The sequence below is a fragment of the Pezoporus occidentalis genome, unplaced genomic scaffold, assembly GCF_034315485.1.
Source record: "Pezoporus occidentalis ecotype Australia unplaced genomic scaffold, CSIRO_AGI_Poc_V1 ctg38, whole genome shotgun sequence".
NCBI classification, from domain to species: domain Eukaryota; kingdom Metazoa; phylum Chordata; class Aves; order Psittaciformes; family Psittacidae; genus Pezoporus; species Pezoporus occidentalis.
Window position 1 is genome coordinate 6,285,879 of NW_026915702.1, and position 15,266 is coordinate 6,301,144.

General features: G+C 35.9%; 1 protein-coding gene across 2 annotated transcripts in view; it reads right to left on the reverse strand.

The window, feature by feature from the left end:
- The window catches only part of PTPN12 (protein tyrosine phosphatase non-receptor type 12), a 71,496-nt gene that overhangs the window by 22,716 nt on the left and 33,514 nt on the right, over positions 1–15,266 (reverse strand). For both annotated transcript variants that reach the window (XM_062632009.1, XM_062632008.1), the window contains exons 3-11: positions 14,403–14,479; positions 13,301–13,396; positions 12,305–12,343; positions 11,480–11,551; positions 8,759–8,818; positions 6,215–6,357; positions 4,859–4,925; positions 4,171–4,248; positions 3,973–4,071 (exon numbers count right to left, since the gene is read on the reverse strand). In XM_062632009.1, coding sequence (XP_062487993.1) covers positions 3,973–4,071; positions 4,171–4,248; positions 4,859–4,925; positions 6,215–6,357; positions 8,759–8,818; positions 11,480–11,551; positions 12,305–12,343; positions 13,301–13,396; positions 14,403–14,479 — 731 coding nt within the window. The remainder of the gene's footprint in view (positions 1–3,972; positions 4,072–4,170; positions 4,249–4,858; positions 4,926–6,214; positions 6,358–8,758; positions 8,819–11,479; positions 11,552–12,304; positions 12,344–13,300; positions 13,397–14,402; positions 14,480–15,266) is intronic.

Below are 15,266 nucleotides of genomic sequence, written 5' to 3' on the forward strand. Positions count from 1 at the left end.
AGCAGAGAATTTGAGCAGCAAAGTCTTTTCACTTTTCCAAACCACTAATGTTTTGAATATCAATATTCTTCTTACAGCAGTCAACTCCTCCGCAGCTTCTAAAAGTGCAATCAAGCACAGCAACAGAATCCTGTCACTTTCACAGGAAGAAATGCGAAAGACACTTGAATTAGCAATGCCAGATTTTGGAGAAAGTATCTTAATGCAAGTTTTTATCACGGGATAAGGATAAAACAAGGACTTGCAGTACTGTAACATGCTTGTTACTGTCAGGAGACAAAATTTAACATGAAACATTAGCAAAGAGATAGTAATCTTTCTGTTGTTTGTCTTCTAATCAATTTTCCTTTTTCCACATACAGAACATCCAACTTGATGGAATTTCATCTTATTTGGACTTTCCAAGACAATCATAGTTCACAGCATGGAAGTGATCTGAAGTCTCTTGAGTAACACAAAACATTCTACTGATATAAATGTAACTGGTATCAGATGATCAAGACTAATCAGGTCACACACATTTCAAAACTTCCAACCACAAAGCCAAATGTAGTATTTTCACAGCAGCACTAACAAAACCAATGTTGGCAAGAAGCACACAGCTGTTAAACTTCAAGTACATCACAACATGATGAAGACATTTAGTGGGAATCGGGTCGAGTCCAAGACTCAGTTTCAATTTAATTTGATACTCTATAGAGTCCCACCACAGGGATATGGGGATGGGAGGATAGTTCTGATTATCCAATTTAGCATCTGAGTCTTCCTATCACAGAAAATTGGTTCTGAGCAACTTCGTCTTTGCTCTGAAATTTGGCTACTGTGGGGACTACTGAAAGTGCTATGTTATCTGATGAAAGCTTTTCTTCATATAATTTAATTTGCATACTTTGTATTATTTTAAGCACATTTATAGTTCTATACATTCACAGTATGCATATAACTATATGGTAAGAAATACAATGACTACACTATTCTACTAGTCTATTAAATTTTAACAGAAATTCTAACCCTATTGTACGTCTATTTTCAAACACTTCATGTGGTTTTCTTGTTGACTTTTTACAGTATTGTTTCCAGCAGGGCAAAGCTGGCAAGTTCACAGGAACACATGTCCAGGATTGTGTCTAAGCTACTTCCCTATGAATACTGCTACTTGTTGCCAATCAGATTAACTTTTTACTGTGATGTTACTGGCAAACATTGCTTATAAAGCTTAGATAACTCAATTCATTTCAAACACTGCTTGAAATGCGAAGAGCAATTGGACAACAAAACCATGAAACCGACCCTATAGAGTACTCCAGCTCTTCAGAGTACTATCAAAATATAACATATGAAAGATTAAAGAGAATTTCCTCCTCACTTCAGTACTATCTCCTGTATAACTAACAGTAACATATCCAAAGCAGGCATGTCCTTTTATTTGGCATTGTTACCACTGAATATAATTAAAACCCCTCACAGGTACACGACTCCACAGTTGCTGTAGCATCTGCAGGCAGAGTAAGACCTGGGAAGGAACCTTAGGATATTACACTGTATTTAATAAAAGTTATTAGAAAACTTCCTGCATCAGAGTTCGTCTGCTTTAAAACAAATGAACATTCTGGGACGTGTCTTAGTTAAAATACTAACTAGAACATTTCTGGGGAAAACCAGATGTTATATACAACAGATGCTACATAATACCCTCGGAGGAAAAAAGGGAGCATATTCAGATTGGCAAACACACAGTCTCCAGTGAGCCTCAAAGCTCTGAGAATGAGGTTACAGCTACAAGCAGATATTTAACTGGGTACATGGGTAGAATACCCCCTAACAAAACCAAAACAGAAGCTAAGCTCACACCAGTTCATTCCCCAAAGGCAAATTTCCTAACTATCCAATGGATAGTAACAAATTTACTTGCAAGTACCAAATTCTTAGATACAAGAGCTCTTCACTTACGAGACTTTTTGTCCTCAATTCTCCTGTAGAATTGTTCAAGCTACAATATGAAGAAGCCTCATTTCCTAGTGTAAAAAAGGCTGCACCTAGCTGGATTTAAAGATTCATTTTGTCCCATTTCCAGTCCTGACCAAAAGGAAACTTACAGAGAAGAATAAGGACAAAGCAGACATGCAGGGATCCTTCCCCAGGATGTTCTCCAACAGTTTGCAACTGTGGAATTTCACAGGTCAGAGGTTGGGCAAATTCATGGAAGAAGATTCCAAGATGATGAGATATTTACCTCAAAGCAACAGGCTTTCAGCTTCAAGGAGCTCTGCAGTTTCATGTTGCACGGAGGACTACCTCCTTTTATATTAAGCCTGCCAGGTATCATCGATACCCTTTAGAAAAGGTTAATAGAAATCAGCTTTTTACTGTTACTTAACCTCTACCTTATCTAACTTCAGCCATTTCTCTTCTAGCTCAATCTGGTTGTGCTTTAGATGAAGCCTTCTGACACCTTTGATCCTTGTCCAAATTTTTAATGCTTGAATTCTGTAATAGGCTTTTGAGATAAGCAGAGCAGATCTACAGACAGTATTCAAGCTGCAAGGTATCCAGACAATGACATTATGTTCTCTGCTCTTATTAGTTTCCAAATATTTGCTAAAATTCAATTTCCTTTACAACTTATTGATTATAACCAGAACCATCACCAAGCAAAACTCAAAACACACACTCCATGTTCAGAGTTTGTATTTCTTGTGTCTCAGTCCCTGCACATTACCTATCCCTAATTTATTTGTCCTTGTTTTATTACTCAGTCACTTAAATCCCATTCAATGTTCTACAGACAGCACTTGTCTTTGTTACGGACATAGTATCAACATGCTGTGTCACCTCCTTATTCAGATGTTCTCAACATGTGCAAATAAGAGACAGTTTGGATTGACTCAAGACACGGGTCAGATCAAAGTCAAATAACCTGTAGACTGATCTGCTTATTAGTTCATGACCAAGAGTCGAGTAATTTGGAATCACTTCTGTGCCAAGCTAATAAATCTGCACAATCCAAACCCCATCATGCTCATTCCTCGAAACAAAATGAAAGTTCACAGACTAACTATGCTGAATATCAAACCTGTAACAAATTAAAACAGCCTGCCCCAACCATACTGTGCTTAGTCCATCAGGTTTCTTACCATGACTAAAGACCTCAGAACTATTGCATGTACTTCAACACACATATGTGAAGCCAGTCCTGCTCAACTACATAAAGGCTGTGCTGGACCAAGACCAAGGCAGTACACATCAGCACGTAATACCCCAGTCTCAGTTGAAGAGTCAGATCAATGCTTATCTATAGGTTTAAAATTGGGCCCAACACCACACCAGGGAGAAGGAGGAAAAGAAAATGTCTATGAAGATTTTCCCTTTCAGGAGTTTAACCTAAGCATGGAACAGATAAAAGTAATCTATATATTTTTGCATACACACAGGTGCATGTGTTTATTTGTATATGAATGCATGTGTATATAGGCTGGAGTTTTACTTTTTATATATTTTACATTTTATTTTATATATGTTCTTGCTCTGTATCACGGTTTAACAACTAATTTGTGGAAGGTCAGGCTTAGACATAACTTCATTTGCTGCCAATAGATCAGAACTGGGGTAAGTACTACCGATCAAAGCAACAATCAGCTGTCAACTCCTGCCACCTCACCAAAGTAAGGGCACATTTCACAGTTCAAATATTGAGTTAGACTCCTACATTTCATCTATACTAGAATCCTTTCTGTTACTTCCCCTTTGCAATTGCATCTGTTACATCCTTTAATTATCTGATCCAACTTTTACAAAGTCCTCAAGTGTAAGCTGGGTACAAGCTAGATGTCCCTACACAGCAAAACCCACTTATAGACCAAACAAGTTCTGTATGTGTCTTAACACTGTTGGACGTCTAACTTAAAAACTAGACTTTACAGAGAAATCCGATCAGGAGCTAAACTAACAACTTCAGAAGGGAAAGACACATACCACTCCATCTGCAATCTTCCAGTCCGCACAACTTTCATACTTCTGCAGTTGCTTTTCAAACAGCTGTGCTATGGCTCGATGGACGAGTTCATACTGCTCCTGTGGTAGGGTACCAGATAAAAATTAGTGCATGAGATCTTTACACAGAATGAGTGTATATTACCATATGATGAAGATTAATCTTAAAACAAACCATACCTTTGTCTGCACTGCAGAATGCCTTTGTGTCCTCATTTCCTGTATTAAATTAAATACATTGAATTCTTCAGGTATTTTCTGAAATACAGAAGGAAGTAAATTACATTGATATAACTTTGTCAGAACAGCAATACAAAAGCTGCTAGACATTCAAAAGTATGTTTAACTTTTACAGCTAAACCAATCTGTCTTCTCCACATTGCATCTATTCAATGCAGATGCCTCTCCAGAACTGGTTTCAAACATTTGATTTAGACCACATGAGAGCAATTCAAGTAATTTGAAAATGAGACACCCATGAAAGAGTTAATATGATATTGCAATATTAATGATGCTTTATAACCTGAAAAACCCAGACTGAAGTTATCCCTGTATATCTGAAATATCAGGTTTTAGAAGCTGCAAGATTAAGCAGAGATATTGAAAAAGCTAAATTCAAAAATCACTTTATATTGAAATATGTTAAAAATTAGACTTTTACGATCACTTTTTTTTAGATAAAAACTTGCTGTCAAAGGGAAGTAAGTTCATACTAAAGCATGAATGCAATGAAACTAAACGTCCAACCTGTCAAAAGAGTTCTGGAATGTCTTAAACATCTCACTATTACAGAACATTTGGGAGCTCAGTCAATCACGGTTATGAAATGTTGGAATGCCACAAACTTTCTTCTCTTAAGATTCCTTACCCCAGCTTTAAGCAAATTCCATGTATAATCTATGGCACAGATGGCTCCTGTTCTTCCACACCCTGCACTATGAATATAAACAGGTGTGTTAGAAATCATTTTCACTGGTTAAAAAGCACACTATAAGCTTTATTTCCAGAGTCCACATGAAAAAGTAAGTACCTAAATACCTTTCATTTTTAGCTCACTCAACCCGACACAAGTATCTTAAAAGGAAAAATGAATTGGCAGTGCAAAATGCAGAATGGAGCATTAAAGCTTTTAATGCAAATATTTTATAGCCAATTGGAACCGCTATCATGAAAGATGCTTCAATGCTGACATTTTTATTGCCCTTTTCGTCACATTATTTCTACTTACCACTGCTTCAACAGAAGGGATTTTGTCCAAGTTTAATGGTAGATATGTTAAATGGCAAACCAGAATACATTAAAGACTTCCCACATTTTTCTGATTTAGCATCATGTCTGTATTTTCTGCTTTTTATCTTTTAACAGCTTAAATCTAAAAGCTATTAAAAAATGACAGTGAACAATCACTTATTCTTCCTAATGAATTTATTTTACACATGGTTATAATGTATGCATATTTATTACATTGTAATTATACCGTTGTAAAGAATCAGCCTTCACAACTGTATTGACATTCAAGAGAAACAGGACAAAGTGAAATGGATTTCAGGGCTAAGCAAGTTTTTTATGGTTTTAGACCTCAATTACTTCTTAAGAGTATAATCAAGCTCTAAAGAGTTAAGAAGTCCCAACAATTTAACATTTCCTGGCTTGTAAATCTGAATTCAGTTCTTTTGACATATATACATTAACTTTTGTTGCTTTAAAAAGTATTAAATATCATAAGCAGGAACCTTTGCTTTTGCTCAGAAGCAAAGACTTACCAACCAGAAACTACAGCCTGCTCATTAGAGACCTTTTTTTGTCGTATTAGAAGGCAGACAAGAGTTCTTAGGTAGTGATGCACCTGCTATGTAGTCTCTCCTATTGAGAATGAAACCTTCACTCCCAGATCTGATTTGCAATGATCTTCAAAGTCTGTTTTGTCCTAATGAGGGTTTAAATGTCTTAAGAACCACAAGACATTTTCCTTTTCAAAGACTAAGACAGAATATCAATCAGGAAAGAATTAAACTGAAATAGAAGCAAAATTTCACTGTGGCATGAGTTTAAAGACAATGAAGGCTGCAGAATTTTGAGCCAAGTTTTGACATGAAGAAATAGAAATATTCCTTTTTAGAAAACAAAAATTGATTCTCAACCAGAATTTATCTAACTAGCACATCTCATACCAAAAGTCTAGACTTCAAAGAAACTTAAGTTGAAAAAAAAATATATCTGATACCTGCAATGTATGCAAATTGGTACATCTTCATGTTCCTGGTATTCTCTCATCAAGCTGATCATGTCCAGAATAGAATCAAAAGACGAAGGGACATCATGGTCAGGCCAGTTAACATAATGAAATTGGTAAACACTACGAGTCTCCTAAAGGATGGGGAGGGAGAAAGGTGTTAATGATAATACCTATTTGAGGAGTTTCTATGAAATAATTAGTTCTATGGACCCTCAATTTCTTGCAAAAGCAAAAGGGAAGTTCTGAAGTAGTAGTACTTTGAGTGGTGGCTAATGCATAGGAGAAAGCGCTACGGGATACTTCACAGAAGACCCTGTCTGTAACATATGGGTTAAAGGACCCACAACTTCACACTGTGTTAAAAGATAGTCTGTCCTTACAGTCTTAAACTTTGAGAGAGAGAAAGGGAAAGACCAAATCATTTTTCATCATAGAAGCTGGAATAATTTTGTATATTTATGAGTTTCAATTTCTTTTGCATAGAATTTGGTATGATTCTCCACTGAAAATTTTATAGAATTGACAAGACTTTTCATTATCCTGGAAAACCAGAAAGTGAACTTAGAAGGATATTATGCTACACCCCAAATACATATTTTCCTCCACAGGTCAAGGCTATACTTAGAATTTTCAAAGTGAGATGAAAAGTCTGTAATTCATTACCAAAGTATGCGCCCACAGAAATGCTGAATCAAATTTGCTAAGTAAGTCTGAAGAAAGATCATTTTATCAGCTGCGTAGGTTAAATATCAACATATCTTGTTAATCCTTTCAGTTACATTACTCCTTAAAGGAATGCAAACTTCAGGCTCTTTGAAAAGAACAATAGCTCTAACTATAGCTTTCTTTTTGTTACTTAGTTTTTATGTAGTACACAGGCATTCTATAAATATTAACCAGAACAGAATTCACAGAAGCAGCTAAACATGATTTGTATGCATAGTAGATGCGAGCAATATTAGCTGCTGTTTCTGAAGTAACCAATTCTCATCATATTCAGCTATTAAATGTGATGTAGGTTCTGCTTCAGGGCTTTTGATACGTTTTCAGTTCCGTTTTTATGTGCACCATTTCAGAAAAAAAATGTTGCAGACCCCACATTTTTTATGCAGTTCATTTCTGCTATCTAAAGTTTCATAGCACGGTCAGGTATGAGCATTCAGGACATACCAACAGAAACAAATTGATTTAGAGTTCATGAATCCTACTGCAAGCATCTAACAAGCTACTCCAGTAAAAGAATTACCCCCTCAAAATTACCTTCCTCATGATTCAACAGTTTTCATAACTGGTGTAATATTAGTTGTTGAAATGGAACGAAGCACTATTAAACAAAACCTAACCATAAGTGAGACTAACCTGTAGTACATCATTTCTTAATACAGGATGCCCATTAAAAAGACATTCTGTAAAACAGCCCATTAACCTTCCTGGTTTTGCAGGACAGCTCTACACTTGTCTTTATTTGCTGACAGTTGTTTTTCAGAATAATGAGGTTACATCAAATCCGAAACTTAAGTTTGCAAGAAAGGCTTAAATCATTCCTTCTTAACACTTATGTGAGAACTCAAGTGCTTCTATTTCACTGAAAATATGACAACTTTCACAATTAACACACAGTTTATTAAGTAGGTCACATATTTTACAGTAGTTTGCGTCTCAAATTTTCCCAATGATGAATAAATTTAATTTTGTCCAATTATTCATTTACAGTTGCCAACTTAAATTGTGTAAATGAACTGCTTTACCAGAATACTTGTCTGGTAAGCGAATTCTACATCTTGGACACTCAGATACCAAATCCTCAAGAATTCCAAAGCCTTGAGCTCACTTTTAAAAGGACATTTCTATCTTGACCCTTGAATATATTACATACAACTCCCCCATGCAGAAGTTTTCCAAGCAAAAAGAGAACACAACTCATTTAGTCAAGAGCATTCCATATTTCTTGTATCTCTTTCCATTCCAAAAAGAGTAACTTTTTACAAGCTAGAGTGAGAAACTTTGTAGAAAATAAAAAGAGTTACTAAGTCGTCATCATTCTGACTTTATTTTTATTTGGCAATACAGATATATGAGCAGGCATCAGAAATACCTTTTAACATTGTAAAATCCTCTTGACAGCAAATTATAGGGCAAATTCTAAGAAGCACACAGACTTTACCCAAAAATAAGCTAACCAGAGAAAACAGGGTCTTTTGACAAGTTTGATTCAGTTTGTCATCATGTTTTCAGTTGGGGTAAACTGTGAAATACTCCTAGGGTGATAGAAGCTTTCTAGTTGTTAACATATGGTATTGAAGACCATCACACAAGTTTGGCTAACCAAGAACTTATATAAAAAGACAAGGGAAGACTTTTACTACTCTTTTCTTATATACTAAGCCTTTAACATCACTTCAAAACTGTGTGATTTACACAGAGTCAGCACATTAAAAGGTGAAGATACTTTCATGAGTTTCCCCCATTGTATCATTTTAGAGACCTTTGAGCAACCATTAAAGTTGAGACCAGAAGTGACTGCATACTTACATTTTGAAATTCAAGTAATAATGTTCTAATGAAGTAATCTGTTCTTGCTTGCTCAGCTTCCTAAACATGAAAACCAGTAATGAATTGGGGGGGAAATATATGTCAATATGAAGCATAAAGGATATAACTAAAAAAAGCCAAACTTGGATGTCTTTAATTTATTGGTTTTGTAGCTACAATTTCCCCCCAAAATGGGCAATCGAGCATTGATTTTAAAAGAGCAACTTACCTTGCTACGAAAAATACTGTGGAAGATGTTACTTTTACTTAAAATAAAAATTTGAGTGTTCAAACCAGTGTCTAGCCTGCTCCTGGAAGTATTAATAACCTTGTAAGAGTATTTCAAAATACTTTTATTTCTCCATACATCATTTAATTTACAGATTGCCTCCCACAGCCATCCTTCTGGAACACTTCTGCTGTATAGACTTCAGCCTCTTATCACTCCATCCTGCGACATCCCCTTTCATTTTTCTCCCCCTTCTACTACTTTCAATTAAGGGTGCATCTGAATGGATCATTGTAATTATCATGGTTGTGGCCAAAAAGCATAGCTTCTATGCTCACAAAATTTTCAAATCTGCCTTTGGAACATCAAGGACAATCTTTACTGTAAACACCAAACAATATTGCCATACATAAAACATCAGTAATATCACAATTTGAAGATGCTTTTAAAAGCTTAGCATTATAGCTTCCCACAGTGAATTTAGGAGACTGCACATGTGGTTTAGAATCACAGAATAGTTTGTGCCAGAAGGAACCTTAAAGATCATCCAGTTCCAACTTCACTGCTACAGGCAGGGACACCTTCCACTAGACCAGGTTGCTTCAAGCCTTGTCCAACCTAGCCTTGGACACTTCCAGAGATGGGGCAGCCACAGCTTCTCTGGGCACCCTGTGCTACTGTCTTAGCACCCTCACAGGGAGGAAATTTTTTCCTAATATCTAATCTCCATCTCCCCTCTGTCAGTTTAAAGCCATTCCCCTTTGTCCTGTCACTACATGCTCTTGTAGAAAGTCCCTCTCCAGATTTCTTGTAGGCCCCTTTAGGTACTGGAGGACTGTTATAAGGTCTCTCCTGAGCCTCCTCTTCTTCAGGCTGAACAAGCCCAGCTCTCAGCCTGTCTGTCCTTCACTTTTTGCATTCCCATCTCTACTAGGAATATACCATTTTCCATCAAGAAAACAACTACAGCACCTTGCAGATTTAAAGGAGATAGTGCATAGCTAGCAGCAATGGCGCCAATATATACCAGTGTACCCCACAGCAACATCCAGCTGAGAAGTCAATTACAGCATATATGCAATCCCTTTTCACAAAGGCTTGCCAGGTATGTGACCTGGCACATAAAAACCCAATCCCATAAGACAAGTTTTAAATCAATTTAAGGTAGGAAAAGGCCACTCTATCTTCATAGACTAAAATTTGTAAGTACATGCTTTCTTGACAAGATGAACTTGAAGTGTACTTAATTCTTAGTACACTATTTCAAAGCGGGATTAAGAACAGCTCAATAAACTGACACGCTAGCTTCTTCTGAACACCTTAAAGCACTTCATCTAGAAAGTAGCAGCAATTCCTGTGCAAACATAATTTTGCACTAAGGAAAAGATAAAAACCAGTTTTGAGATCAATTTGGAATAGATCAATTCCACTGTTTTAGAGTAAGTGAACAGCTAAGGCCAATCATGAACTCCAGAGTAAAAAGTTCACAGTAAAATCACTTATGCTGAAGTTAATTTCTCCTATGTAAGTGGTCGCCTTTGTGAAATGGCAATTGCGCCGTTACTTCTTTTACTATCCCAGCTTTCTCTACTGAGGAAAGATGACTGCAAAAACCCACTGGGGTTTCTCTTGTGTGACGCCGAGATGACAGGTGCCAAAAGAATGATTACTTTCAGTTCCCTGCTGTGCTGGTGTAAGAGATAGACACAATCTCTCTTCCTACCTATTCATCTGCCAGAAATCCTTACGTGAGCATTTATGAGCATATATCAAAAGTGGAAGAGGCTCCAGTAGTTATGCTCAGAGATCGGAACTCCTGATAACACTGACACAATGTGCATGGAAACATTCATGTTTCCACCATCTTCCTGGAATCATGGCTTACTTGACAGTTACCCCCCATGAATTCTCCAGGATAATAAGATTGAGATATCATGGTGATCCGCTACTTGTTTTTGTTTTGACTTTAAAAGCAACAACAGAAGCAAAGGAAGTCATTTCAAATAAACCTGTATCTGTTACCAATAGAAAGAAGTTAAAAAAATTAGGAGCTCAGTTTCCATTTTCTTTATTCATGCTTTCATAATTAACTTTATGTAACTTAAGGAAACTAACCTGTTCCAGCATTACTCTCATTTCTCATGCACATCCAGAACACACAAGTCATAACAAACAACTGCATGAATACTACTTTACTTTATGAGTATGGTACTGACATTCAGAACTACACCATGTAAAGTTAAAGATACACAAAAGATGCCAGACCAAGGCACACAGATTCTCTACTTAAAAAAAATGAAGGAAGATTCAAAACCCTACACAGCTTAGATACACATTGTTTTCCACTGCACTCCTTTGACAGTCTTCCTGTAAAATTTGGGACTGAACAATTAAAAAAGCATTTGTTTTGTACTACACAGTTTGTTGAACAGTTATTTTAAGTTACAAAAGCATAAATCCTTCAAAACTAATTTATAAAGCTTTATACTTACACAAGAAACACGAAATGGTCCAAAAGTTACAGCTGCTTCTCCATACAGAGGCCAGTAACGTTCACATTTTTTCTGTTAAAGCAAAGAACTCTAATTTAATTCATGTGTAGTACTGAAAGACAATGATTAACACAAGCAGAGCAGACCAAATGATAATCTTAAATGCCTTATTCTCTCTCTTATCCGGTGCTTTACCTTAACATCTGCCTACTGGTGCCTTGCTGGACTTTAAGTAAGTCTTACCAACAGGAAAACTAAAGACTCAGATGACCCATAAAGCCAAAAAGGACACTTTGGAAATGAGGACATGAACTTGACAACTGCTTACACATGCGTAAGCACGCATCGCACAGAGGGACACGATGAGAGCTTATTCAGGTTTTGTGAAAGTCTGGAGTTTATAATGGACCAATTTCTCCTTTTTACTTCCTCCTCAGGTCACATGAATATAGCAGATTTAAAAGACAGATTGTTTCTGCAGCTGTATCAATTGACAGGAAATTCGGAAGGAGTTGGGATTTTGATAGTTGGCCTACATCCCACAAAGAGCAAGATTTTTTCTATAGTGCCGTAACAGACCATTGGTACAGTTTGGTTTACAAACATGTATGGTATGTTCCACTGGGATGACACCTAAATAAGAATGTAACACTGTAAACAAGCAAAGAAAAGCAGTTGCATACGCACAAATAGAAGGGTACACATTCTCCTTCAACCTGGCAGATTATTTTTACAGTTACGGATTTAGCATATAGAACTTCACAGGTATCAGCATATTGCCCCACATGGGCAATGCTCATTTAGTTTTGTATTTAGTACACATACCCTTCCCATCTCAAACTCCCGACAGGCCATTACAATTATCTGAAAAGACAAAAATATGCTTGAAGTTAGCTGGTTTTAGATCAAATAATTTCAACACTTCACTATTTTCTTCTGCCTGGGCCAAAATTGATAATTGGTTACTACTGAAGAGACAAATTAAATCAGTTTTGCAAACTGCAGATGCACACCCTTTTAATTCTAAAATAGTACCCAAGTTTTATTCCACACAAAATCTACAACACTAATAGGTTACACATTTTAAGGTTACTTGATCTGAGTGTGCTTTAATCCTGTACAAACACCTTATTTATTCAGCCTGATTGTAAAGTCTAGATTTAATGATAAAAACATAGAACCATTTGCTGACTGGAAGAAATAGAGCTATATTTGCTTAAAATTACATAGCCTGCTTAAAATACATGCAAAACCACATTTAAAACCCAAGAATCTTAGGCAAAGCTATTTCAGATACATGAATGTGAATTGCATAGGTAAGGTATTTGTTACATGTAACCATGATTTAAGTGTCTGATAAAACACTTGGAAAATATTTTGACAAATAATTTGTTGAACATACCCAGTTTTAGCAGTACTTAAAAGTAAAGTCCTGACAATAGCAGTAATTAACCCAAAATTAGCAAAACAAAAAAACCCCAAAGGTAGGCTTTTTTTGTTGTTTCACTTGCTGCTTCTGTATCTGGTTTTGTCAGCCCACTTAAGAGTTGTAAGGTCTCCTACAGGAGAGATGTAACCAAGTACCAACCTATTCATGATTTCATATTAATTCAATGAAATTGTTATTTTTAATTTACATTATTAAATTGAATAAATAATGATATAAAGAACACTATTTAAACTACAAAAGCAAGATTTGAGAAGTAAACGGACTAAACTGTCAATATTTTTATAGTAATAGCCAGCTCATGCAAAAGATACCAAATCACTGTGCTATGAAATAAGAAAGTACTCAATTTTGTTTTTTAAGTAGGTACTTACAGCAACATTGTATTCCCATATCATCCTCCAGAAGTCTATTACTGTATTTGCTAATGGTCCCTGGGTAGCAACATATGCTTTTGGCCCGTGTACTCCCTAGGATTGCACAAAGGAACCATTAATATTTATAAAGAAAATTTATCTGCACTGAATAAAAAAGGCTTGAGATTATAATCATGTAAAATTAGGATATCTTTAATTTTTTGTTGATACAACAGGAAGTATGAATATAAGTCCCATTCACAGGTGATTTCAAGAGGGGCCCAAGACGACAACAGCTACTGTGCTGCCACAGACTAACAGAACATATGAAGCTTCTGTATGTCCAAACTCAGAAGGTTCCCTTTAAGCCTGCATTTTCTTTAGTACTCAAACATTTAACGATGATAATTTGAAAATCTGCTGCTAAAAAGCATCCCCTTGAACAAATTTAAGTTTCTCCTTCCAGTAAAGCCACATGTCAAAACTCCAAAATTTTAACATTTATTTTATATGAAGCTTGAAGGCGTTTTCATTCACCTTGTAATACTAAACATTCAGCAACTGAGATTTATAAGAACACCCCTTTCTGAATAAGCATTGCTGTATAGAAGCAGCATCAGGATAAGGATACAAGAAAAGCCCAAGATATTCACCCTTTGAAACAAAAGTGTAACACTTTCAGCCAAATTCTGGCTTCTCTTTAAGAATGTTAGATATTATTCCATTGCCACACTCTTGCCATGAACTATAGGAAGTGCATATTAACATAAACAATTTGTCAAAACACCTCATTTATGATGCCTAAAAACAACTTCTCTTCAAGTGTGGTATTTTCAACACCATCAATTGTTAATATAACAGTATCTGAATTTTCCTATGTATAAAGTTCCAATTTGGTTGCCTGTCACTTCAAAATGAAGTTATTTTATATTAGACTAAGATTAAAAACTGAAAAAAATTGTCTCATAAATGGCATCATCTTTGCATTTTTCAGTTATAATAAAAGAAAATTGTCACTCACACCTTTATATTCTTATCTCAGTCTATAATACTAAAACTGCACTGAAAGGAAATAAAAGCTTAAAAAGAATTTAAGAACTGTTAAGATAGTAATACATACCTTAATAAAGTTTGCGTTAATGTAGTCTGAATCTTGGGGGGGAGTTTTTAAGGTCAGTTTAACCCGGCTATGATCAACTAAAAGAAGAAATTTTTTTTTTTAATACAAGGATTACAACATATTCAGATCAATGTGTACCAGTAAATAAAATATATACAGTACATATTATATGTATAGAAGAAATTAAGCATTAAAGAATGTTTCCCAAAGGTAAGTCGCAGAGGCAAGTCAGTTTATTTAATATCCCTCCCCTAACTGGAATTCCAAAAGCAATTCATCACAACAACGCAAAATTCAATTTATCAGAAATAACCAAAATTATAGTTACATAACATTAACACAGATCACGATGGTCAGAATTAAAGCACAGCTACAGAAAGCAGAAAGAATTAACCACCAGTGCGCAGCTGAAGCAGCCACCAGGTCTTAAGAGTCTCTGCCAGGGAGGACTCCAAGTATTTCAACACTGAAACATGCACTGGGGTTTAATGCTCAGGCACAGAATGACATCTATCTCTGAACACAAAGTTTAGGCACTTTGCTGTGGTACTTCTTAACTAGAAGGAGCAGATTCCTTCATGTAGGAGTGTTGACATTTCAAGTTTCTGCATTGAGCATTACTGTCTCAGGAGAAAGCGTCTTACAAAAACAGCAGATCTTTGGAGACCAAAATCCTCAGCAGTTTTAAAAATAGCCTTTATTACTTGTTGACAGAATAAACTTAACATCTTGGAATGCTCTTTGGTGTAAGAAAAAAAATAATTGCATTTTTAATACAGAAAGAACTTGATTTTTACTAAGAAGGAGTGGAGGGGGTTGGTAGGTTCACCAGTCCTTCCAGCTCTTCTTGATACCAACACTTCC